General features: G+C 41.4%; 1 protein-coding gene across 1 annotated transcript in view; it reads left to right on the top strand.

The window, feature by feature from the left end:
- The first annotated feature begins 6833 nt into the window (after positions 1-6833).
- Positions 6834-26580, top strand: part of LVRN (laeverin) — a 38316-nt gene continuing 18569 nt past the window's right edge. The window contains exons 1-10 of the mRNA XM_054397968.1: positions 6834-7471; positions 14812-14954; positions 16103-16242; positions 18079-18205; positions 20331-20485; positions 21887-22000; positions 23522-23665; positions 23990-24055; positions 24179-24244; positions 25262-25428. Of these exons, the coding sequence (XP_054253943.1) occupies positions 6834-7471; positions 14812-14954; positions 16103-16242; positions 18079-18205; positions 20331-20485; positions 21887-22000; positions 23522-23665; positions 23990-24055; positions 24179-24244; positions 25262-25428 (1760 nt within the window). The remainder of the gene's footprint in view (positions 7472-14811; positions 14955-16102; positions 16243-18078; positions 18206-20330; positions 20486-21886; positions 22001-23521; positions 23666-23989; positions 24056-24178; positions 24245-25261; positions 25429-26580) is intronic.

Raw genomic sequence — 26580 nt, 5'->3', positions numbered from 1 at the left:
TAACTGTAGTGTTCTGGACCTCAGTCTTCGGGTATCCTGGACTGAATGACAACAGTGGTTGGAGTGCCTGAGTTGCATCAGGAGACCAGTTTCAAAAGTCCTGACCAGGGCTGCATGCTGTTCTGGTCAGCCAGGCTGGCTGGCACCTGCCTAGTGCAGATAAAGAGGTTATTTGCAGCCGGAACAGCCCTTGCTCTCCTGCTATCTTCCTTGTAGTAACACGAGAGCAAGCTGGACTCTCTTAGGTTCTGTTTATTTCCCTTTCATCTCCCTATGCAGCTCTAGGGCTGAAGTAAGCTTTGCGAAGCATTTCCTGTATTTGGCTGTTGCAATCGCAGGCCTGCATACCATCCAAGAGTCCTACGTGCAACAAAAGCAGATTAAATGAAAGGAGGCAGATGTGTCTTTGGTCCAACTCCACAGGTCCAGCTCCTTGGGTGAGAATTAGTTTACAGTATCTCAACACATCAGTTCTTCGAACTTTTAACTTGCTACTCCTCCTAGAGAGCTGACAAATCTCAGTATGACTAGCACACAGGGGATGAATAACACATTCTTGGTTCATTTCAGTGAGGATGACAGAAAAATACCAGGCACCTGAGAACTTGTAAAACACTTAATAAAAAGGGCCAATAACTTTGAAAATGCCACCATTCATCATATTCAGCAATATAAATCTGCTGACATTTAATGCCATTTAAGAAAAAAATCTACTTGCAAATTATTTGTGGTCAAATGTTTGCTCACTTTCATGCAGTTTCACTAGGCACAAGCCTGAAAATGTTGGCATACTGGGAGAAAAGCTCTTTAAGTTGTTTTAAGTGCAGTAATAATTAGAAAACTTTAAAGTTAAAAGAAAAACTTAAATTCCACCTGGAACAAGGTTTCACATGGTGCAAATGATTCATGGATTCATTCATCCTTTTCTTATTAAATCTGTAATTTTTTTTTCAAAACTTCACTCCAATTAAGAGTTTATAATTACAGGTTTTTTGGTTTTTGGTTTCTTTTTTTCACACTAAGCAAGCTGGTGAAAACATGACACACTTCTTTCCCACACACCCTGAGTCACAAGGCTCGGTTTATCAGTGTCATTGATTGCCTGCCACAACTTAGAAGCCAACTGATAAAGTTACCAACTATTCAAAAAAATTACTGATAAAACTGCAGCCTACTTAATTACAGCTATGGTGCAATTTTCATCTCCTACTCATATGCTTTGGATTGTGGGTTTCGTGTCAGCTGTGCTTACTTCCTTCTTTCCTTACTGTTCTGTGGAACTACTCCTGTTCCCTGGGGATGCCTTCCTGACCCTCCTCAGGCCTTCAAACAGGGCTGAAGGTCTCACTCGCTCATTTGAGCACCTGGAGCTGTTTGGAAGTAGTCTTCTCCAGCACACCTCTGTTCACTGAACACATTGATTATTTTGTTAACACCCAAGTTTATGATTCACCACTACCCCATTTTACCCATGACATTTCAGGAGTACTCTGTTGTTCTTCACAAACAGAAGTACCCAGAGAAGTTCCTTGGGTTTGCTCCAGTTACTGTCTATTCCCTCCTGGTGACAACTGTTAATGCTACCCACTGCTTGCTGTGTACATCCAAACCATCACTTTGGTATGTAGCTCCACAGAGGAAGTTAGCAAAGCCCTGTTAAAAAGTTCACAGCTGGTCCACTGAACAGGAACAAAATTTACAAAAAAATTTACTGCATGGCTTGGCAGGCTGTGAGACAGAAGATTATCAGTGGCCTGTTCTGAAACACTGAGGAACATCTTTTAATTAAGGCATGCTCTGATTATGGTATAAGCCAACATTACTAATAATGGCAACATTTCAGCCATGATTCCTTATATATAATTTTTTAATTAGATGCATAACTCTGGGGTGAAAGCCCTTTCCTTGCTCCCATATGGACCACCATGCAATGACATTTCACCAGTAAGCTAAGTTTTAATTGTCTTGGTTTTTTGATGATACTCCAATTACTAATCAAATCTGAGTCTTTAAATTGAAAGTCTTCTACATATTGCCTTTCTTTACTATCCCTTCTGTATCAGCCAGTTAAGCCAATCCTGTCAATAGTAAGCAATGCTCAGCTGCTGCTATGACAGCTTGCAAACCACTGACAGATCTATACAGAGAATGTACAAAAGTTTCTTCAGGATAGAAACATTGAAAGAGAGGTTTTGATGATGGGTTTTGTTCATTATAGGGGAAAGGAAACCTCATTCTTTCATGCCTAATTGTAGTTACTTTGTAACTAGTATCACTTGTGTTGACTTTGATATTGAAGCTATATACTCCGTGAGAAATGACTTTAAAAGTGTTAATCCTGAGGACTTCTTTAATGCATCCAGTAAGATGTTATGTTTCTCAACTGCTAATGCTTGGCTTATGTGATAGGACAAGAGACAACGGGCACAGGAAGCATCACTTGAAGAAAAACTTTGGTACTTTGAGGGTGCTGAAGCACCAGAATAGGATTCCCAGAGAGACTGTGGAGTCTCCTTCTCTGGAGACTTTCAAAAACCACCTGAACACATTCCTAGGTGATACTGCTTTGATGGGGGTGTGTGTGGAGTGTATGTGTGTATGTACTAGAAAATCTTCAGATGTTCCTTCCAATCCCTATCATTCTGTGATTCTTTGATGAGTATGGCACTTCACTCCAGCTATGCTATGTGTGGCCACTTAGACCTCATACTTCTTATTTCAGATGGCTGCAAAGCCTGAAATATCCACCAAATCAGACCTTCAGAGCAATAGTAAAAGACTGCAACTTCAGCATCTCCTTTGGAATAGATCCTACCACAGATACTTCCAGGCATTAAATTTTCAGTTCTGACATTATTTACTCTGTTAAAGAAGGAGTACAACTGATGCAGACCAATTTACAGCGCATAAAATGAGCAGATCACATTAAAAAAATATAGTGATTTCACATACATAGGTAGTGCACAGGGATCCCTCATGCCTAGAAAGAGCAATGGTCTGACTTTGTAAATAGAGAAAAAAATCCCTGGCTTTACTCCAAAAGCTGAAGAGGAAGCAAGATCTACAGTTCTGTTAAAAAAACAAAATTTCAGGAGTGCTGATCACTCCAAGCTCCCACTGTTGGAACTGCTGTATGTGCCATCAGTGAGAACTTTTCCAGTTAGGTTGAACAAATCACTAATAATGTCATTTAGGGAATCATCTTTCAGCTTAACAAGTACTTCATATTGCTTAAGCACATGATTATACTTTTTTGGTTTTTTTTTTTGTTTTTTTGTTGTTTGTTTGTTTCAGTATTCAGCATATATGATTTATGACAGTACTTTTTATGAAACAATACGATTAACCTGAAAATCTTGATGAGTATGAATCATTTTGCTGACATTTCATGTCAAGTTTCCTGGCCAGCTGCCACATAAAGTGTCATTTACCTTACTGCACCTTGGCAGATAGTAGATTCCCTGCTGTCACATGTGTTTTTTTTTCTGTTGTTTGAAATTCAGTGGACACCAATGGGACTTTAAAGAGCTATGGAGCATGGCAAAACCCCTTTAATTCTGGAACAAGACAGCAGCATTTGTCAGACACTTTGATGTCCTTCAAAAGAACAGAGCTGAGTTCTTTTATATGAGGTGATTTGTTTCTACCTTCACATGTGTACTAGGGGCTTCTGCTGACTTAAATACAAACTGCCTGTTTCCAACCAAGGTTGGGATTGGGCTGAGTTGTAGCCTGAATGAAAGACCATGTCTAACATGCTGCTGCCAGAGTGCCTGTCCTGGCCCAGGACACCCTGGAGCTTCAGCTTTAAAAATGTGTCATTCAGACAAGTCCACAAATAATTTTTGGCAGGATGGTGAACTGTAATATTTACAAGAAGCTGCATGCATTGTTTTGTGCTGCATGCATTTTCTCATCTCAAACATGAGTGTGTGCACTTTCCCACTAGGAGGGGAATCCACAGCTGTGGGTTGGTGAAAGCCTTCACCCATCAGACACTTTATGGAGCAGCTGTTATAAATTATTTGGGAGGAAAAGGTAGTTAAACAACATTTCTTGAAATGCTTATTGTAAGTTGTAACTATTGTGGGTTTATTATGTGTTAATTGAGGAAAGGAGTAAGTTTGAATTCTCTACCACAAACAAGAGAAAATAAAATACATTTTATGGATATGAACTGTAAACTTTAAAATATATCCTGTGCCAGTAAGAAGGGCAAACTTCCCATAGGGTCTGTACTACTTACAGGCTTATTACTAAGCAGTTCTGCTTGTTCTCACAGATGTGGAATGAAATACCTCACAGTTCTGATTTTGCCTACACCTTGTTTTGAGGGGTGAGTGTATGAGCATGGTTTTACTCAACAGTGTCAAGGGAGGGTAAAAAACATTTAGAAATGTAGGAGGGTAGTGAAATCCACTGTAGTTTTGTACAATATCTGAGCTCTTACCTTAGAAATAGTGATGCATTTCTGTGATTTCTTCTTCCCATTACCTCCTTCTTTGCAGAACAGTCTTTTATTTCCTTGCCTTTGTGGGAGCTGTTGAACAGTCATCTTACCCAGTCTCCATGGTGTGTCAGCATTCCCATGGGATGGAGCAACTCTGGATTAGCACAACAAAATGCTTCCCAAACTTACAGTGACAATGAGAGAGACATTTCCTAAATGTCTGAAAACATTTTCTGTGAAGTCTTTTAAGTGACACACAACATACTTGTTTGAGGGCAGTTAGTTCAGGGCTGCTAGGTGGCTGCAGGTCAAGCAACATCCAAGAAGTTTGTTAGAGATTATTCTGAAGTCTTATGAAATATAATGGATGTTGCAAAATGTGCTACGAGAAAAGGGAGAAGCTGCTGATGTGCAATATGAAGAGGCATGTGCAAGTACAGAGGGTGAAAGGATGATGGGTTGAGTGGAAAGAGTGCAATGGCTCAAATAGAGAAAATAGAAAGATGTCCCAAGGCACAGGTAGGGAAGACTAGGATAAATGAGAACAACATGAAAAAATAAGCCTAGAAACAGAAATATCAAATCAAACTGTGAAAGAAAACAGCAAAAGATGGGCCAGCGCCAGCTGACAACCTCTTGCTAAGCTAATGGGTAACAGCAGCAAAGGCATTGAGCAGGCAGAAGATGAGGTGAGAAGAGTGAGAGAGCCTGCAAGCAGCAGGACGGGCTGGCAGAGGGGATCCCCTCCATCTCTCAAGTGATAGGAAAATAGGTTGTTGTTTACTGCTGGAACCAGAAACTTTCTTAGTCCAGCAGCTCAGAGCTATGCTCTAGAGCTCTAGCAGCCAGTCCTGTTGTGCCCAGCATGAAGGAAGCTATAGCTGTTACTCTGTACAGGACCACAGAAAGGATATCTCTTTCAATTAACAAATAAAGTAGCTGGAGGGATAACCTTTAGTGCTAGGTCACTGAGGTGAATTTACTTTAGCCATTCACCTTTAACTCCGGCAAAAAATCAGACTCTAATACCTAATCCAGTGCCTTGATTTTGCATACAGAGCTGTCTGGTGTTGATGGTGGCTGTTGTGAAAAACACAAATCCAAAGGAAAACCCAAAGGAATTGACTTGGGTTCAGCAGAGTGCGGGGGTGGGGGCTGATTAAAAAAACTAACAAAAAAAAAAAAAAGAGAGAGAGGAAAATCTGTTTAAAATCCAGATTAAACAGTATCTGAGGCAATGGCACACAAGGGCCACTGTTCCTGTCTCCTGCTCCTGTTAATGCGTGGCTCGTGGTGATCTAAAAGAGGAGCTACAATTGAGAAAAAACAACGGCCAATTTTTACAAGGTGGTAAAGGTTTAATTTTGCAATCTCCCTTTAAGCACGTTTAGCTGGGAACACACGATTAACCCGATTGCATGGGGGTTACCTACGTATGTACAGTGTGATGATGTTTATAGCCTTAGCTGAACTACCCACGGATGTGAGGCTCTGAACGAGAACTGGTTCATCAGAAACTCACTTTGACCATGCCCTTTTATGTACCGTCTTCCTCCCAAATCTTTTAACGCATAAATTTCCTTCAGGAGCTCTGAGGCAAACAGCTCTAAGCACAACGCTCTGCACGCTTCAAGGGGTGAACCCCCATCTTCTCATCCTTTCCCTTGCCTTTCCTCACGGTGGTGAAAAAGTACGAATATTTGTGGGTTTGTTTTTTTCTCTTTCTTTGGCTGCCGCTCCCGTCAGGGCGCCGAGAGCCTCCAGACCCAGCCCGACGGCCGTCCTGAGTACCGCGACTTTGTGCAGGCGCACGGCGTGGGCCGTCCGGTGCGTGCAACGCCTTCTGTCCGGGCAGCGCCGTCGTCACTTACACCCGGGGTCCTGGAACACGGACCTCGTCCAGTACCACCGCCCAACCTTCGCTGTCGGCTGCGCCCCTCGGGCTTTAGCAGCCGCTGCCCAGCTACCCGCCGACGCGTCCCTCTAAGCGGGCGGGACGAGGGCAGCCAGCGGACGATGCCCGGCGAAGGCTGATCCACGCCTCTACGCTATCTCTGATCGTCGTGCCGTGCTCCCTGCGCGGGTCGCAGATTGCCCACGCCGCCGGGGTAGACCTCCCGGCGGCGTCTTCCCTGGGAAGTCGGGGGGTCATGACTCCATCTGTGGTCCTGACGGACATGGTTTAGCGCCAGATCGATAAGAGTTAGGTAACGGTTGGACTCGATAATCTTACACGTCTTTCCAACCAAAACGATTCTATGATCCCTTCTAGCCCGGCCCGGTACGGCGCGTCCCGCCCTCAGACGCGCTCACTCCCCCGCGCCGCGCCGCGCCCCGTAAGTAGCGGCCCGCACGACCCGTGGTGCGGCGCAGAACGGCTGCAATGGGCGCCCGCGGGCTGTACATGGGGCGCAGGGCCGCCGCCCTGCTGGCCGCGCTGGTGCTGGTGCTGCTGGCCGCGCTGCTGACGCTCTCCGCTCTCTATGGCCGCTGCCGGCAGGAGGCGCCGCTGCCGTCGACAGCGTCGCCGTCGTCGCCGTCGCCCGCTAGCCGCAGCCCCGCCGCCCCGCCGGGGACCGTTCCTGGCGCTGGACCCGGCCACCGCCTGCCTCTTCACCTGCTGCCGCTCCACTACGACCTGGAGCTGTGGCCGCGAGTGCGGCCGGGCCAGGCGGGGCCCTTCGTCTTTAGCGGGCAGGTGAACATCACGGTGCGCTGTCGGCAGGACACGGATCTGGTGGTGCTGCACAGCTCCGGGCTGCGGAGCCGCGGCGCCGCTGCCGTGCGCGGTCCCTTGCCCGAGCCGGGCGCCGCTGCCGTGCGTGGCCCCATGCCCAAGCCGGACGCAGCCGTGGAGGTGGCGGGGTTGCGCCAGGAGGCGGGCGAGGTGGTGGTGCTGGAGCTGCGCGACCGTCTGTGGGCCGGGCGTCGCTACATTGTGCAGCTGAGCTTCCAGGGCCGGCTAGAGGAGGACCTCGACGGGCTCTTCCTCACCCGCTACACTGACCAGGGACGGAGCAGGTAGGCGACGGCAGCTGCCTCTGCTGCGTCTCCGCAGAGAGTATTTCAGGTGATACCATGGCAGGGTGGCACCTGCGGGGGCAGCTCTCTGCTTGGGGTGGCAGGAAAGCCGACACGTCTGCGTCTGGGCTGCTCAGGGCTTTGCGCAGCCCGCTGCCTCTGCGCGGTTGTGCGGCAAGGTAACTTTTACAAGTTAGTATCTGTGCTCCGTGGTGGTAGTTCACGTCTTCAGAGAGCATCAGCTGGGTCGCCCTGGCTTTCCTTCAGCAGCTGACGTGATCCGTAGCACCGGGTCGTGGAGGCTTGGAAAGACCGTGCTGAGAGGGTTTTCAGAGACGTCCTTGCTTGCAGAGGCTGGTGAGGAGCTGCTCACCTGGACTTAGTCTTGGGAGGACTTCCCGAGGGTCTGTCAGACGTCTCTACCTTTGCCAGAGGAAAGGGTCTGCCTCAGGCGGTCGAGCTGCATCTGGATAGTGTCCTGTCTTTTCCTGTGCCGTTGACTGTCAGGGAGGGGTGTCACACAATACCTACAATCAGTTCCTGGGAGCTGCCGTCTGGGTCAGTGTTCATACTGACCCCCACATGTCTGTGTAGTAGAGCCCCTCACTTCCTCTGCCTGTATTTGTGGAGAACATGTCTTTATCTAGAATCTAGGATTTTGGATATGTGTTTGAGTGGGAATTTAGAGACATTGACCACAGACAGTTGCAAAAGTTTGGTGGAATAGGGTGGGTATCTGCTTTGAACAGATGGACTTTGTAGGTGCTACTACACATAAAGTTGGTTGGTTGCCATTAAACAACCGATGATTTCCTTAGTGACTGCCATTAGGTTGCTTTCCTCCTTTTCGTTCTTTTGAGCAGCAAAATTGGTACTGGGGCAGTGTGAGCTTATCAAGCAGTCATTCATCCAAAACATGTTTCTGCCCTCAAAATCCTGCTTGCCTGTGTATTGTGATATTGGGAATCATCCAAAGATGATTTGCATTATAGTTGGCTTACTGAAGAAAATTGAAATGGAAGAGTATAAATTAAATACTTTGAAGAGAAGTTTCTCAACACACACATTTAAAGCAGAGGCAGGTGAGTCGCTAATTTTAAAGTTATTTCATTTTTAACAATTAAAGGAGTAGTGTATAGCAGAGGATCAGCAATCAATGAGCCAAAAGGAAAACCAAAGTTAAAATTCAGATGTTCCTGGCTCCCAGCCTATCAATGTGTCCACTAAAACAAACTGTATCTCAGCAGTTCCTAACTTACCTAAGTTACCTCCAAACTGATGTAATACTCAGTTACCCACAAGATCCATACTTGCAAGTGCCTGTATGAACACTAAAAATATGAAAACACAAAACAAAGTTAATAGTTTTTACTGAAATGAAGGAGGACTGTGTTTTTTTCTGCAACAGTAAGTTGGCTGACAGGTCTTGTGTGAATGTTTAGTTACCACTAAACACTACCTGGCACATCTTGAAAGTTTAAGTTATGCAGAATTTATTTTTTGTTTGTTTGTTGGGTTTGTTTTTTTTTTTTTTTTTTTTTTTTTTTGTTTTGTTTTATTTGTTTGTGTAGTTAGCTTGGAGTAAAGTGGGATTTGGTAAAAAGTATTTTCAGGAAATATATTCTGGTTCTCCTCAGTTGCTGTTTCTTTGTTCACCCATGGTCATTCACAGGATTATTTGTGCAACATTTGGGCTAAGGAAAAAATAGGACATTTTACTTAATTTATATAATTAAAAAAAAATCAAAATAGGAGGAAAGGAACAAGCCATTAATACTTTTGACAGTGTACTTCCTGATGCTCTACTTATTCAGTCAGGTCCTATCTAAGAAACACTGAATTAGACTATGATTTTTATTTTTATTTCAACTGTGTGCAATTCAGAGGATCCAAAACCAAAGCTATTTTCTGCTATGCTGCCACAGTAGGAAAGAAGAAAAGAATGTTCTTAAATTGTTAAAATAATTTTTATAGTTCATTTTCCAGTTATTTAGAGGATTTATGACAATTGCTCCATCTAATTCTTAGCTCATCAGGAAGCACTGATGAAATGTGAGACTGCAGTCTGGTTGAAGAGATGCCAGTGGCGTTCAGACGCAAATAAATCAAGGTTGCAGATATGATATATTGTTTTGCTTTCTTGTTCCTGCCTACACTCTTGATGTTCTTGAATGGATTTTTCATATATTTTCTGTTTTAAAAGGGCTTTTTCTGAATCAATACTATGCCACAGCATGTTGTTGTTTTTCCTTCACTAAGAATTAAGTCATTGCTTTACCTTCACTTTCCTAGTCTTACAGGGTCCAGTCACACTGAAGGGGTTTTGCCTTCTTTTTTTTTTCTTTTTTTTTTTTTTTGCGGGGGGGAGGTGTGTTTTGAGGGATGTAGCCTGTAAGCTCTACCAAGCTGTTAATGACAGAAAAAGTTGGGTTCTAATAGATTGTATGTATCAGAAGTGATTTAAAAACGTCCAGTGCACTTCAGCTGCCAGTACAAAGCCTGTTAGTGCTTCTGCAAGGAAACCATGAGCTCTAGTGACTTACACCTGGCTCTGGCAGACATTTGGAGTTCAGTTCCTGTGTAGGCTTCTAACTTCCATACCTAAGTCAAGCCACCATCTGTAACAATGCTGTTTATCTAGGGTCATGCAGACTCCTGTATTTCTTGCATACACTACACTGGTCTTATAATTGGTGTGTGGAACCACTAGAGACCTTGTTCCAGAAGAGAAGGATAAGCAGAGAAGAATGAGCTCTCAGTAGGCAGCTAAATCCTAATGAGAAGCAGAGTCCCCAAAGTCCCCAAAGTGTTTGTTCCATCTGGGCTTTGGCACTGGCTTTTTTTTTTTTTTTTTTTTTGTTATATATCCCCGTTGTTCTTGGCAGGCTGGCAAAATTAGATAGCTGACACAAAGTACTGTTCTCTGTCTTCAGGTTGGAGCAGGAGCACACTGGCAAGGTGTGGGAAAGCCATTTGCAGAGACAGCTGTTATCAGAAGTGCTGACCTTAAGTCTGAGGAAAACAGGATGAACCAAAGCCCAGACTTCACTGAATTTCCAGCACAGGAGTTGTTTGTTACCGCTTTGATCACTGATGACTGCTGTTGTTGTTGTTGACAATTTGTACTATCCACCTGATCAGACCTTACACACAAATGAAAGCTCTGAAAAATGTGAGCACTTCCTATGGGTAGTGCACAGCCCATGCCTGCAGTTCTTGCAGAAACAAAGTAAATAGAAAAGGAGGATGCTCCCACTTCCCACTAAGCATTTGAAAGGTCTCCTGTTGAAATAAAGTATCTATATGCTGAATATGGCCAGGAGAGTCCATGCCAGAATCTGGTAGGCAGAATCTGCCGTTTATCAGCACTGGCTCAGACGTAGGTGCAGGAGGCTTGTTTTAGCATTGCTCTGCATAGTGATCTTGCACTGCTGTGAATGAGCTCATGTATGCTCCAGGGTTAGAGGAGGCTCTATATCACTGTTCACATCAAGCTTCAAAGCCCTTTGAGAATTTTTCTTGGTAGCCCCTCTGGACGTGCCCTGTGCAACTTCTGTAGAACACTTTCTGGACAGAGCTGGTATTAAACAGGCATCCCAAATTGTAGTCAAACACTGCATTTTATCAGTTGGTTCTGCATCTATTACTAGAATGAAGGCAAAGGGAATTAGAACAGCATTGATATAGTTCACTGAGCCTCAGAGGGATCTAAAGTTCTTCTTAGTTCTGTTTTATATGAATCTGTGGGTAAGAACATCAAAGGCATGGGACAGAAATCAGAGCAAATACCGAATTTAGCATTTTCTTGGCTGCGTGTTAGTGTTGAGTACCATTCACCTGAAGAAAAGGGATTGGGTGCTTGGCTAGCTGCTGCATACAACAGGACTCTTTTCACTGCAAAACTCCCTTACTTTGAGTAAAACTTCAGGGTTTGTTTTACAGTTTGCTTATGTGTTTTAAAAGTGGAAGAAATCAGACATTAGAAATGTTAGTGCAAGCCCCCATATGCTATCAGTATTACAAATAACATAATTTTAAAGGGAAGGCATGTTTAGAGGAATGGCTTTTTTCCATCACAAGAAAAAAAAGTCTTCTGCAATTAATGCTGTTTTTATCAGGTTCTATACAGGGTGCTTTCCTCTTTTTCTTTTTAGACACTGAAAAAAAAAGAGCCTGTGTAGGATAAATTGTTAATGTTTTAGGTTAAGTGATCCTGTTATCTGTGCATTTATTATTCTTTAAAAGCACTGTGGCTTTGGTTTTGTTTTACTAGGGGAAGAAGGCATTATATGATATTTATAAAAAAAAAAAAGAGATCTGTGTAGGCTTAAGAGAGGAATTTATTTGTCTGCTGAGGCAATGCTAAGCTTTTATAAAAGATAACTTCCCTTTGAGTAATTTTTTTTTAATGATAATATTGGACTGTGGAAAAATGTTTGCTAGTAATTCAGTTCATGGTAATACCTTCACCTTTAAAAAACCCAACCAACCCCAAACAAAAAACCCCCAAACTGTCCCCCACCAAAAAAAACCCCAAAGCCCCAATGACTCATTCTGACAAACAATATGAGGTAATGTGTGTTTGAAACACCAATTATTTGTGTAATATACGTAAAACTTTTTTTTTTTTTTTTTTTGGAGCCTTGCTGAAAAATAGCATTTAAACCATCCTCATATTTCTTTTCTAGAATCTTTGAATCATTGATGTTTCTTTTCTACCACAACACTTTTGCCTGGTACATGCAATTTTGTGTTCCTGAATAACAATTTCTTGTGGTCAAAATTTTAAGTGTCTGCATCAGTTTCTGCTGGCACTGATACTACTGAAGCAGCAATTGCACTGGTGTGGGGGAGTTCGCAGTCATGGGGTTGCTCAGTGTTTCGTAGAACCAAGCTGTGATGGATTGCACAACCAAATGCACAAAAGCTTACTGTGCTGTATGGCAAGAAGGAGATTCCTTGATGAAGTAGCCTGTCACTTCTGTTGCTCCTCTGCAACCCTGGCAGAACGTAAAATTACTTTCTGTCATTGCACTGGATGAAGGAGGAGGTGATATTTCTGCCTCAGATGGAGCTTCAGCTGCATTCATCCAGTCAGGCACAGCATACACTTGACTCTGTAGGGGATCCAGTTCATAAAGAAAACTTTCTTACCCTGACAGGCAAGAGGTCAAATACATTGTGCTGCTCTCTCTTGAGCCTTTCCTCACCTCAGTGATGGTCTCACGGTCCCAATAGTCATCATGTGTACAACATGGCTTCTTTTAAACAGAGTAAGTTGTGTTATAATACATCATTAGAAACGTCTTTTAAATGCAAAGTGTACCATATTCTGAGAGTACAATGCTCTGACATCCTGGTGATACTCTGTTCCCCAACATCAGCAATGTGCATGATACAGTATAGATAAGTTGCTGATGCTTTCAGGGCAGGGTTGATCTGAATGGCTTTGAGCAGGGTTAAATAACGCAGCTATTAAAAGGGCAACATCCAAACATTTTTCAAAGGAAAAGGGCTCTTGGATGGCTGGCCTTGGGAACTGGGTGGAAAACATTACTGACTTGCGTCAGGGGAAGCAGGAAGCTAATGACAGTGTTCCTTGGTTCCAAGTGAACATTCCACAAAGTGATTCAAGTATCAATGGAGAGATAATCCATTTATTTCACTTACCTCAAAAAGGAAATCTTAAAACATGTAACCTTAGGTTTCAGACACAGTTGAGTGCTATAGGTCAAGGGTTAGGTGCAGTCACGCTGTGCTTATCAGATCTAGACTTGTTACTCCACTGCATAGTGCAGATCCAACTCATTACATACTATTACTTAATGCATGGATGCTGATGGCTCCTGGCTTGTTTGGGATGTGCCTATGCTAAACATCACATCTTTGTGAACCTGATGTGAATCCACTATCAGGGAACAGCTCAACTACAGCTGCACAGTATTAGCCCTGTGGTAGCGTAGAGGTTACTGAAACAGGAAATTCTGTCATTCTGGTACACCCAGCTGCTGGCTGCTGCTGGGCTGACAGGTACAGATCTTTGAGAACCACTGTGTGCCTGTTTTTTCTGATTCATGGTAAAGATGCCCTAATGTGAACTGCCCAGTCCTACTGCTCTTCTTTGAAACTTTGCCCATGAGACACAGTGAGTTGTCTTTTGACTCCAGCCAAGTGTGTGTCAGAGATCACTCATCTTGTTCTACTCTAGTAGTTATGAATTCTAATCAGTAAATATAAGTATATAAAATATTTAATAAGTTGCAGTTCGGTTGGTGGTCAATATGCTACCATGGGTTAGTATGGGATACAAATATTATTATGTAAGTTTGCTACTTATATATGCTACTTATCTTAAATGTTACATGCGTGTGAAAAATTTCATCAACCCATCCATGTCTGCTGTCAGGTAAGGGGCCACTCAGCCTTGAGGAGTAACACTGAGAGGTGCCCCTACTCAAGGGGAGACCACTGCTGCACAACCAGCTTCTATGGAGAGACAGCTCTATAGACCCTGATGGTTGCAGATGCTTGTTGTATAAACTGGTTGACTTATAGTCAGATTTTCTGCAATTAATGCAGTTTCAGGTGCTTACCATTACAGTCTCCAGCCAAACACATTTGTGGTTTGTTTTTTGTGTCTGTGTTTAATGCTAAATTCTCACTGATAGCCTCACACAATAGGATTAACTTTGTTTAGGCTGACTTGCTGAGTACCTAGATGCATCAAAGCTCTGTTAGTTCGGACAGGAGGGCTACTCCAAGTGAGGCAGGACTCCACAGCATAAGGGATCTTCATGAGTATTTTCCTGGGCTTGCCAGTAGACTGGGACAGTACTGGTGTTGCTCTTCTGAGGTTATTCTCTATGTGATTTGACTGAAGCGTGCAGGTGCATGTGTATGCAGGTACCTAACAGTTAGTACAATTTTTAATTAAAATGTATCATTAAAATAAGAGTGCATGCACTACAGGTGTACAGAGATATTCTAGTTATGACCGCTGTGCAAAACCTTATTCAACTGTCTTAATAAACTAGAAAAGTTCAAATATTTAAAATATATCTGGAAAAAGCCTGTGAGTAAAAGATGAACAATTCCAAATAAAAAAAGACTGCTTTTCTCCAGAAGCATCCATACTGAAGTATCTGTTGGGTAAGGTGATACAGATACTGAAGTATCTGCTGGGTAAGGCGTTTAATAATGGGTTTAAATAGTAACCAGACCTTTCCCAAATCTGCATGTCTATGTGATTCACATATTGCTTTTTCTGATTTGTTGGTTTTATGATTTAATTTGATCATCTTTAGCATGCTGGGTTAATCTTACTTGTATTTTTATTACAGTATGCTTATTGCCTCCCAGCTGGAGCCAACATATGCCAGGACAGTTTTCCCATGTTTTGATGAACCTGCCATGAAGGCCACATTTAATATCAGAATTGTCCATGATCCAAGCTATGCGGCTCTTTCCAACATGCCTGCTATTGGTAAGGAAACAGCCAAGAATACACAGATTTTTTTTTCCCCAAAATTACTTTTAAAAGGGTGTCATTTATCTGAACACATTGTATAATCCCATACAGCAGTGTTCTGTTCTTAAAACGCACAGAAAATCTGTGCCTATGAACTTAAAAGTTTGGAGGCAGTTACCGGTATTAATGTCTCTGATGGCAGCAATTTCATCGTTTTGCCAGCTGTGATGTGCTCTCCTCTGGTTGCTGGAGGTGGCATGGGCTGTAATTCCTGACATTTACTGCTTAGTCAGTGTGTCTGTCTTGCTGCAAAGCCCATAATTGTGGTGTTAAGAGATTCCTTTCACTCTAAGTACATGTTAAGATGTATTTACCGCAAACAAATAAAAATGTTACACCAGGAAGAGACACCATAGCCTCCTGTGTATACGCAGACTAAGAATGAGAGGACTAGAAGGCTCTGGGGATGCTTCTTCCTTCCCTGCCTGGGCTCTCACATAGGATGCATTTGGGATGTAAGGTTCCAAACAAATTGTGTAAATTAGTACTTCTATATAAATCTGTTGGTTCTCTTGCCTCCTTCTTAGTGGCTTTTTTCTTCTGCACTTTGGTGCCACAAATTTCTGGTTTTCCTCTAAATAATTTTCAGCCACAATCAGGAGGTTTTATGAGATTTGCATGGAAGCTACTTAATTTAGGAATTATAATGAATGGGATCTCTCTGAGAATGACTTGAAGCTTTTTCTTCCCGTGTCCATGCCTCCCTTATTTAGAAGGAAAGTATCTGATGACATATTTCATAATACTTGGGCACATGTAGCCTATATTTGAATCATTAATAGACCAAATATTCTAGAGATATGCAGCATGAGATCAGTTGTCCACAGTTTGCCCACATCCTAAAGCTAACAGAGTTCTATATCCTTCCCAGACTTCAGTTAGCTCAAGACTGGACTTTTGGTATTTGCATGGAAGGTCACGACTTTGATACATGGCAGTGGCAGTGAGTCTGGCTCCCTGCTTTCCAGTAGAAACATATGAAGTTAGTGCAGAACTAACTAGCATATGAAACAGAGGTGTAAAAATCCATGCAGAAACCACAAATTTTCCTGTTTCTTACAGAAAAGCAACAGCATGACTACTTCTTCACTATTTTTTTCTAGATGTGTCTGAAATGAAGGATGATAATGGAAGCCTGTGGACTGTTACCACTTTTAACACTTCACTGAAAATGTCAACTTACTTGACTGCTTTTGTGATTTGTGATTTTGATTATGTCACCAGGACTGAGCAGGGAAATGAGGTAAATATGAGTCTGCATAATGCATTATAGCAGTTTACAACACAAATTGGCTCTGTGATGAATCGTGTGCTTTAGAAGATATCACAGACATTAACTGTGCTTTCCATGCCAAATCCATCTGCTTATGTGGCAAAACTTATGCAGCCCCTAAAAGTGACTGGTTTGTGTTAGAACCTCCTTCATCTGGGAGTGTTCGGTTTTGCTCTTACACTGCAACAGCCAAATTTTTTTGAGGGAATCTGCTCCATTTGCAGCAGTTGTTTTACTTTCTTTCTTTTACTTAAAGCCAACAACCAAAAGTTTCCAAAATAAATAGCAAACTTAAGCATAAAACTAATAAGGGTAGCATATGATTGCTATCCTTAATAAATGAGAGCATAGTGTTAGCTTCATGGCTAGTTCACTGTCATCCCACTGGGGAAAATTGGGACAACGTGAGAGGACAGTGCAAGGGTAACCTAGGAAGTGCAATATCACCTCCTTTTTAAAGTGAAGATTTGACTTGGTATGTCATACCTGCCATCCCCTGTACAGAACATATTGCATGCTTGCAGCTCTGAATGTGGTGCCTTTTTCTTGGGTACCTCTGTATTGACAGGACTCAGCAGAGCAAAGCATTCAAATGAGCACTCTTCAGAGGAAAGAGGCACCAACTGTGTTCTGTGAGATAGAGGGGAGAGGGTATTTCACCCCTTGTTTTCATATAGAGATGCCTCCACAGTGTTTGTGTGAGCATGTTTGTTAGAATCATAGAATCATAGAATCACTCAGGGTTGGAAGGGACCACAAGGATCATCTAGTTCCCACCCCCCTGCCATGGGCAGGGACACCTCACACTAGGTTGTGTGACACTGTTGTGTCTGTTTTGGCATTTCTGGTAAGTAATTTACAACCTGAAGCACTGGTATTATAACTCTAGCATTGGTATTTGAAGTCTGTGCATTGTATTTAGGTTTTGCAAAACCAAGTGATCTGGTTGAATCTCCTCTGAAGCCCCATCTGAGGGCTCGGAGGCCAAGGATACTGTGTTGACTGAATAGACTTTATTTTTTCCCTTGTAAATTAAATCCTGATGCTTCCCAACTGTGCTCTTAGAGGTTGGCTGTGCAGCTCCTTATGAGACCATGTATTGCAAGAAATGCAGGAATTTTGAGCTGCTAGAGACCTGGAGACTCTTGCATGCAGAGATACATGATAGACATGTGAACCTTTCCTTCATCTATTCCACCACTTTTGGCAAGCAGCAGCCTTCTAAAGTACTGTTACAGAGCAAATGCACACAGGAGAGGAAAGCTTTGATGCTCTCTCTGTTACTCAGAAGTACTGATGTCATCTGCGTAGATGTCATCTGCTCTCTCTGGCAGTCATGGAAGGCTGGTGGTTTGTTTCAGGCTGTGTGAAAGTTCTAGAGGAGAGATGTGTATTGTTTGGACAGCAAACGTTCTCTGCACGTCTGTTTTGCTGTCTTCAGAGAATGTCTGAAGAAAAGCTTGTCAGCCAGACTCACTACCCTCGCTTCAGAGGTGTAATTCTGAATAGTTTTACAGCATTTCCCATTTAATAAAAGAAAAATCATGAGTCTCTTTGTTCCATCAATTTATAGTTGGATTCAAATCTTGGCACTTGGAACTGTCTTAGATTTTATCAGGATTAGGCTTTGGGCCACATTTTATTAGGCCCAGCAAAACCTGAGCTGGGATTTTTATTCTTAGAAGCTTTGTTGCATGGCCCAGTGTGGAGAAACAGCATTTTCAAACCATGATTTGCAGAAAAAAGAAGCAAAGGAAATGAAAACATGAGGTTTTTCTAAAGTGATGCTTCCTTGTTTTATTACAGATACGTATTTGGGCTCGGAAAGAGGCAGTTAAAAATGGATGTGTTGACTATGCTTTAAATATCACAGGCCAGATATTTTCATTTCTGGAAAACTTACTTAATGTCAGCTACCCTCTGCCAAAGACAGGTGAGATTACTTATTTTTTCTTAAATGGACCAGAAATGGCTGCTAATAGTGTGACATTCACAGAAGCAATGGGCTCTTTTGCAGTACTCTCTTATTACAGCTTACCACATTTATGGAGTAATCCCCCAAACCCTAAATTAAGTAAATTCTTCTTTGTGCATCATGGCTCTTATTAACCTGTCACTCATCACTCTTACCTGCACGTTTCACTCACTCTTTCAAAGCATTATTTCTTAATGAAGGGCCAGATGGGACCCCAAAGTGCATAGAAAGGAGCTGCAAGGATGTTGAAGTCCCTACATCCTCCTACTAAATCCAAGCTTGCTGTAACCCATGTCTCCCCAAAGCATTCCTTGCTTTCTTCAAGATGTCCTTGCCATACTTGGCTGTATGTTCCTGCACATTCCTCCCCAGAAAAAAAGACTCCTTTGGGAAAACACTCATTCTGCTTAAAATGGACACCAGGTAAGTCAGTTTAGTCACGCTTCAGTCAGGAAAAAAAAGGGTGCTATCATGGAGTTCCACTGTGAAGTTTGCCCACTACTTGTACTTGATTTCCCAAGGGCTTCAGCATATGCATATCATGGAGAGACATGCTCTTCTACAAATGGGTAGAATACTGAGTTTGATGTGCCCAAGATCTTAGCATGCTGCAGGACTGTGGAGGAGAAATATCCCCGCTTCCTTGAGTAGATAATTTGTTAATTTGTTAAATCTCTATTGTGGCACTTGAAATAAATTTTCATCTGTGTAAATGTGCTGTCTCCCAGTATATTTAGAATAACTTACAGAATTACTCACTAGAGTTCTTATGGTAAATGTAATATATGCACCATACTCTTTAAATTTTGTTATCTTAGTACTCTTACATGCCACAATGCTGTTTCCAACTCTGTTCATCTGTTTAGCAGCAGTGTCAGTACACTAATTTATTTGTATAAAAAAAACCAAAACTGAAGCAGAGGAATGGTATCACAGGCTTCCTGTTAGGTAAGATTTCAGTTTCACAGAGTGTTGTAATACCATTACAACTCACACTGTAATCTCATACAACACCACCTGCATTTCCCACTGACTTTCTTTGAAGTTTGGCTTAAAAATTAACATATTAGATCAGGCAAGAATATCTCCTTGATTTCTACTGTAAACTCAAAATGTAAAATTAAGAAAAAACACATTTAAAATCAAGGATATTTAAGGGTTTGTCTTCACCTGATTTTAATGCAGTTATTTGTGAACTTTCTTGCTCCAAGCTGGCTAGATAAGGGTTGTCTCACTGAAAGTGATATATCCTGGCTGTAAGCCTTGAGGTGATAAGCCCCTCCGAGATGCCATCTATCTTTGCTTGGATTCAGCACCACACTTCCTTTAACGGCCTAGGTTTTGGACTAAAACTGGCTCATGGTCAGCTGGTTTGCAGTATGAGCATGTGTCTGCTTCCAAAATGCTCTATATACCTTTTCCTAGTTTTGCTCTTTGCTCCTGAGTTTAAACAGTATATATCTTTGAGATCCTTCTTGTTTCGTCCAACTGTCATATTTGAACTGGAAAACTGCTCCCTGTGCATAAGTCAGAAGGGGAGTACAAAGGTAATAGCGATACTGTTGGAACAAAGAGAGGATGTTTCTGAAGGCACCCTTCAGACAGGAGTGGAAAGGATCTTTCTACTCACAGAGCTAAAAGAGCAAGATTTTTTTTATCAGTTACTAGGCTGAGGAAAGAGGTAAGCCTGATCTTTCCCAAACACAGAGGAAGCTCATACAGAGAAAAATTTCTGAGCGCGAGAACTGAGTATCTTCTCTCCTAGCACTAGCAGAATACAGCCTTCATTCAGAACATTTCTGTGTACAGGATACAGTACAGATATTGGCTTCATGGGAATTTATTATGTGTCTCCCTGAAAGAGTGAAAATCATAGATTAAAAAATACAGCGAGAAGAAATTTCAGACTTTTTACAGGAGTGTTACCATAATACTGCAAAGCACTACTAGTAAAGCGTAGTAGCCTTTAATTGCACATGGAATGAGTGGGAGCATTGAAATTATGGGAGCATTTTACTTCTGAAAATTTTAAAGATCTCTTTTTTTCTTTCTTTTTTTTTTTTTTCTGTTTGAATCAATTTAGATCTGGTTGCACTGCCTGATTTTGGAGTAGGTGGTATGGAGAACTGGGGGCTAATCACTTTCCATGAATCATCATTGATGTACCTCCCAAGTGATAAATTCACAAGCAGAAAGGCATTGATTTCCCTAATTGTGTCACATGAGCTAGGACACCAGGCATGTGGTAAAAAATTCTGTGCATTTATTTGCCTATAAGGTTGTTTCCTTCAGATTGCTAACGATGGAGTCAGTGATTAGTAGAGGAAAAATAGTGTTTGTTACAGTAGAGAGTGTAAGCACAAGAGTACTAAAAGGCTGTTTAATCACATGTTCCACTGATAAATCAATATTAAAAGCAGATTCTGCCCTATTACAGACTGTGTACTGCCTGCACAGGACACAGTGATACAGAATTGTTAATCATGGAATGTGAGGAGTTGGAAAGGACTTTTTCTTTCCTACACAGTACCTGAGTTCCATACTAGAAAATAGTGTAGGGGTGACACAGTGCTCTCTATCTGCAATATACTTAGTACTTTGGTAGGAGGATTAATGGACTTCATAATTACTCGTTTGAAGTGGCAAGCACGTGTACATATTGCAAAAGGTATGAGTTTTTGGTTTTTTTTTTCCCTATATGAAGCAGTCCATGGTATGATAGAACGAAATTGACATGAACACATTTTATGCCATAGCTGAACCTTTCTCCATTTTATTTTTTTTTAAATAGAGATTTTCAACATTTTTCTTGTTTGGTTTGGAATGATAATGCAGTTTCAATTTTTTATTGACTATTTTAAATTTACTATTGTTTGCCAGGGCAACAACTGTTTGCACTTAGTCAACTTCAGACTTACCAGAAGAGTTTAACTTGGCTAGTGCAGTTGTGTGCCTTTCTGACAAGGTCTCTAACTTTTGAGACCTTCAGATGAGCAGAGTGTTTTTATTGCAGGCCAATAAAACAAATGTCAGTACTTTTAAAAACAAAGTTGTAGCTAAGATTTCTAAGAATTATCAAATAAAATACAAATCCACTAGTGGTCAGGGTTCTGTTAAATATGAACTGCCACATATATGTACAAAGCAGCTGTTGTGGAAGTTTTATTGCTTGACAGGTTAGGAATTTGCTGATTTTGGAAATGGTTCTTTCCCCAGTTCTGTTTATCATTCCCCTGACAATTTCCTTTTGTCAAGAACATGGAAAAATGTTTTTGTAATTGCTTGATAAATGTGATATTTTTAATGATAGCTTGATATGATCTTTTAGACATTTGAATTTTATGGGGCAGTGTTTAAAATTGACTACAAGAAGACATGAAGCACGGACATCCGTACTCATGGTGTGAAACTGCAGATGAAGCAGTTAAAAAGTAACTGCCTTGAACCTCTTTTTCCAAGGTCCATCTTCTTCTGCTGAACTTGCATATTCTGAAGGAATGTCCAGCATTTTATTATTTTATTGATGTGTACACGTTAAATAAAGTTACTTTGGTATATGTATGTGTGTTTAACCTGCAAAAATTAAAATGGCAGTCCAAAGAGATGTTGAGAGATATTTTTTTTTCCTGTCTATTTAAGTGGTTTGGAAATCTGGTTACAATGAACTGGTGGAATGATCTGTGGCTTAATGAGGGATTGACATCTTACTTTGAGTACCTGGGAGCTGCCTTTGTTGAACCCACGCTTTCACTGGTAAGTACAAATGCTTGGTGAACAGGACCTCTGGAGATCATCTGGTCCACCTCTCTGCTTAAGCAGGGCCATCCAGAGCCAGTTGCCCAGAGCTGTGTCCAGACAGCACGTGAGTATTTCCAAGGATGGAGACTACCAACTCTCTGGGCAACCTGTGTTAGTGCTTTGTCACCCTCAAAGCATTTGCTGAAGTTCAGAGGGAACCTCTTGTGTTTCAGTTTATGCCCAATGTCTCTGGTTCTGTCACTGGGCAGCCCAAAAAAGAGCCTGGCTCCATCCTCTTTGAACCCTCCCTTCAGGTATTTGTGTACATTCAGGAGATCCCCTTGAGTCTTCTCTCAGCTTTTCCTCATAGGACAGACTCCACTCCTTTAATCATCTCAGCGACCCTTTGTTTGACTCCCTGTAGTATATCCACATCTCTCTTTTATGGGGGAGCCCAGCACTGGACTGAAAACTCCCAGTGTGGTCTCACCAGTGCTCAGTAGAGGGTAAGGATCACCTTCTTAGACCTGCTGGCAGCACTCTTAATGCAGCCCAAGACACCATTTGCCTTCTTTGTTGTGAGGACACCTTGCATGGCTCATGTTCAACTTTGTGTCCTTTGTGTTCTCAGATATTCTTTCACTAAGCTGCTTTGCAATCGGTTCATGCTTGGGGTTGTTCTTCCCCATCTGCAGTACTTTGCACTTCCCCTTGTTTAACTTCTTGCAGTTGTCAGCCCATTTCTCCAGCCTGTCCAGGTCCTTTGGTTTGGCAGCCCACCGCTTGGGTGTACAGGCTGTTCCTCCCAGTTTTGTGAAAAATTGGTCAGCAGATTTCATCCCATTAACTTGAAGCCTTTGTCCCTGTCCTTGAGAAGTAGAAGTGCTCAAGGTGGCCTTCAGTGTTTTAAAAATTGAGATTTTTTTTCCTTTACCTTTGTAGTAATTATGTAATTTTCCATCCCACCTTGAAACAGGTACTCATCAGGGAGAAACTAAATTATCATTTGACAAAAAGAGAACCTCACTAACTTAAATGAGTCTATTTTCCCTCCATACTTCTCACTGGGTAATTGCAGAAGGGCTGTGTAGTTAAGTCTTGCTACCACAGTAGGTTAGGTTTTAGTTTAGTGCTCAGGGTTGCAGCAAGAGAAATAGAGAATTTAGGAGGAAAAGGCTGACATACTCAGGACATAGAGACGTTAAAGAGAAACAGGTTTTCAGTTTTTAGTATTTGTTCATTTGCTGTTTAATGTAGCTGACTCATTTTACCCTAAGGATTACACTATAATTGTCTTTGTTAGGTGCAAGCCCACAGTCTTCTCAGATGTAAAATTTTCACTGATTACTAATGCTGCTGTGGAATACCTGAAGATTTGGTATATGGTCTTTCTTCCTTTATGGGCAAGTTAGAGGGGAGAGAAAAGGTTTGTTCCTTGTTTATTGACAAGACTATTTCAATTAGTGCTAATCTACATTTTCTTCTGAGAATAAGTATTTTCTGTTCAGATCACTTAGATTTGGCTTTTTCTTTCAGGATGAAATCTTTTATGATCACGTTGTACAACCTGTCTTAAGGGAAGACAATGAAATAGGAGTTCGATCACTGTCGGAGAGTGAAGACAAGATCAAAGGATCATTTTCTTTAATGTCTCTGTTTGACAGCATTACGTACAATAAGGTTAAACATTATAAAATACTTCCTGGTTTTGTATATTCTAATCTGACAATACAAAGTTGGTTTTAGAGGATCTGTTGAATGACAATGGTTTTTGTAGGTTTTGTCGGTCAAAATTTGTTTCTACTGCACACACATATATGTTGGATGTTGCACATCTTTTTGGCTGTGAAAGAAATGGTCAAAACGTTGCTAACCTCCGTGAAATATGAATTATAGAATTAGCCTAGTTTTGAATGTAGTTTGAAAAATGTTGCAGTAGTAATTGCAATAATAATTCAGGTTTTCTCATGTTTGTTTGGTTTTTTTTTTTTTTTTTCATTCCAGGGGGCTGCTATTACTTGGATGCTTTCTGGTTTCCTGACTGAGAAGCTGTTTATCAGAGCACTTACTGTGAGTTTGAAAAACTAAAGCCTTCATCTTGATTTATGAACATTGCACACATTACTGTTTGCCTTGCTGATGCTTGTCATTGAAACCTCATGAATTCTCCTGCTTTTCTTTGTTTCTCTACAGTCTTATCTGAAAGAATTTTCCTTCTCCAATGCTAACCAAGATGATCTCTGGACCCACATACAGATGGTACTCATTTTATTTTTAGTATTTGTGCTCTGGTGTTTGGCATTGTTCAAATTCATTGCATATACTACTTGTAGAAAATTGCAGTGGAATTTGCAATTATAGTCTTTCTCTTGTATAAAATTTGCTTTGCTGGCTTTTGGGGCTCATTCCTTCACAACTGTTTATTTGGCTGCTTTACTGCACCTGAGATGAATGGAGCTAAGAAGTGAGAGGGCCAAGTGGAGTTTTGAATTTCATGGAGATTGCATAAGCCTGCATGAAAATGCATGGCCTATTCTTTTGGAGCTTAAGTCTTGCCAGATCAGAGTGTGTGATGCTCTGGGCTTGATGATCAAAGCTGCTGATACATCACAGACCCAGCAAAATCTATACCCAGGGCAGTAGCTCAGCATTTCACCCTGTTGAAGTCTGAATAAGAAAATGGGTGCTAATAATAGGTTTATTTTTTTAAAAATTCCACTCTTGTTCCTCTAAAGAAGGCTTCCACTGTGATGTAGACAGGTTTAGAATGAGAATGACACCATTTCAGATATGCAAGGCTGTCAGTCTTCTAAGCCAACAGATACTTTATCAATTCACACTAGCTGGAACTCTATCCTAGTCTCTTTTTCTACTTGTTTTCTCTGTTCTGTTTGTTCATTTAGTACTCACTTAAAAAGATCTTTGTGTTTTGGCAGCTTTAGTTGAATGAAATAAACAAATCAAGTCGTCATAGATATACAGGGTTGTGAGTATATTAACACTAAAAGGAGAAGGGTTAGCAGTGAGAATAGAAGAATGATTAACGTCATCTCAATATTTCATAATTCCTAAGAAGGCTTATGTTGTCTTTATTACAGTGTAAATAATGCCCTTTGGACTTTGTCACACTGATTTTTTTTGAATGAATTAAAGACCAGCAAACTGCCAAGCAGTTACATTTTCTCTAAAGTTAGGACAACCCCTAGAATGTTGCTGAAGCAGTATCAGTAAGTACCTGTTTATCATAAATATTTCTAATTCGTATTTCTCTTGCAGGTTGTAGATGCACAGGATGAAGTTCAGTTGCCAGCATCTATAAAACAAATAATGGATTCCTGGACATGCCAAAATGGGTTTCCAGTTTTAACACTAAATCTAACCACTGGAACAATCAGTCAGGAGCAATTTCTTAATAAAAAAGAAAACAGTACTCATTCTTACAAGTATGTTTAGCTTGTGTATTTATTGTAAGCATATAGCTTTTTTTTTCCTCTCCTTTTTTTCCTCCAGGAAACTCTTCAGTTAAGGCCTTATGTTTTGAACATCAGATTTTTTAACTCCATGGTTTTTGTTTCTCCCATGGTTTCATGTAAAATTTGATTTGATTTTGGAGTTTGCAGTAGTTCTGCACTGACCTTGTTTTGCCCAAAAGGTTGTTCTTGTCTGGACTTTTGAAAAGAGATAATGCCTTCATGAGGATAGACACAGGCCATGAGTAGGTTTCAGGGCAGGAGTTTTGCCTGGCATTTTCTCCTTTCCTCATCTCTCAGATACACAGGCTGGGGACTTGGATGAACCACGCTGTAGCTTCTTTCCAGTGCATATATTTCTAGTCTCTTCTGTTTGGCAAGGGTAAAGGGGTTTCATTTAAGTACTTGGGTAAATAACCCCTTTCTCAGAAAGTGTTGAGTATCTGACATGGCAGCTCTAAGGATCCTGTAAGCAAGTGCTGTTGAGTACATGCTGCTGTTGAAAGCTATACTGCTTGTTTAGAAACCCAGAAATGGTGATAGGAGCTGCCTTTCATCACCCACTTTGGAAACTCATGTCTTGAGTTTGAAGTTTAATGAAATTCAGCAATTGTCATGAGTGTTGTGATTCAGGGATAGGGCCCATGAGATAAGTGCTTATGCAGAGGAAAAGTCTAAAGTTTGAAGAGCAAACCAGCGGAAAGAAAATTTGACAAGAACATGGTTTCCTTTGCTCCCAAGGTCTGTGAATTGCAGAGCATTCATTCATTCAGTGTTATTGCTTAGCTCAGGTAAGGATTAAAAGTTAATAATGTTAAGTCCTTTACTATAGTTAGCAAGAGGCAATACCATGTGAATGTAAGAAGATCGGGGACACTTGAAGCTTTCATCTGTTTTTACCATGAATCTCACATTCCCTCAGAAAGGAAATCAGAGTTGTCAGAATTACAGCTACTTTGTTTGCCTGGAGCTTTTTTCAGTAGACATCCTTCTGAAAAGGTGCTTTACTTTATTCAGAAATAGGGTGAAGTGTAATATGTGAGGAGAATAAAATAATTGCCTGAAGAAGGCAAGCCAGAGCACCAAGATAGAGTACTATTCAAATACATCATGCCAAACAATATT

Source organism: Indicator indicator, chromosome Z (assembly GCF_027791375.1).
Source record: "Indicator indicator isolate 239-I01 chromosome Z, UM_Iind_1.1, whole genome shotgun sequence".
Classification (NCBI taxonomy): Eukaryota; Metazoa; Chordata; class Aves; order Piciformes; family Indicatoridae; genus Indicator; species Indicator indicator.
This window is presented reverse-complemented; position numbering and strand designations above follow the sequence as displayed.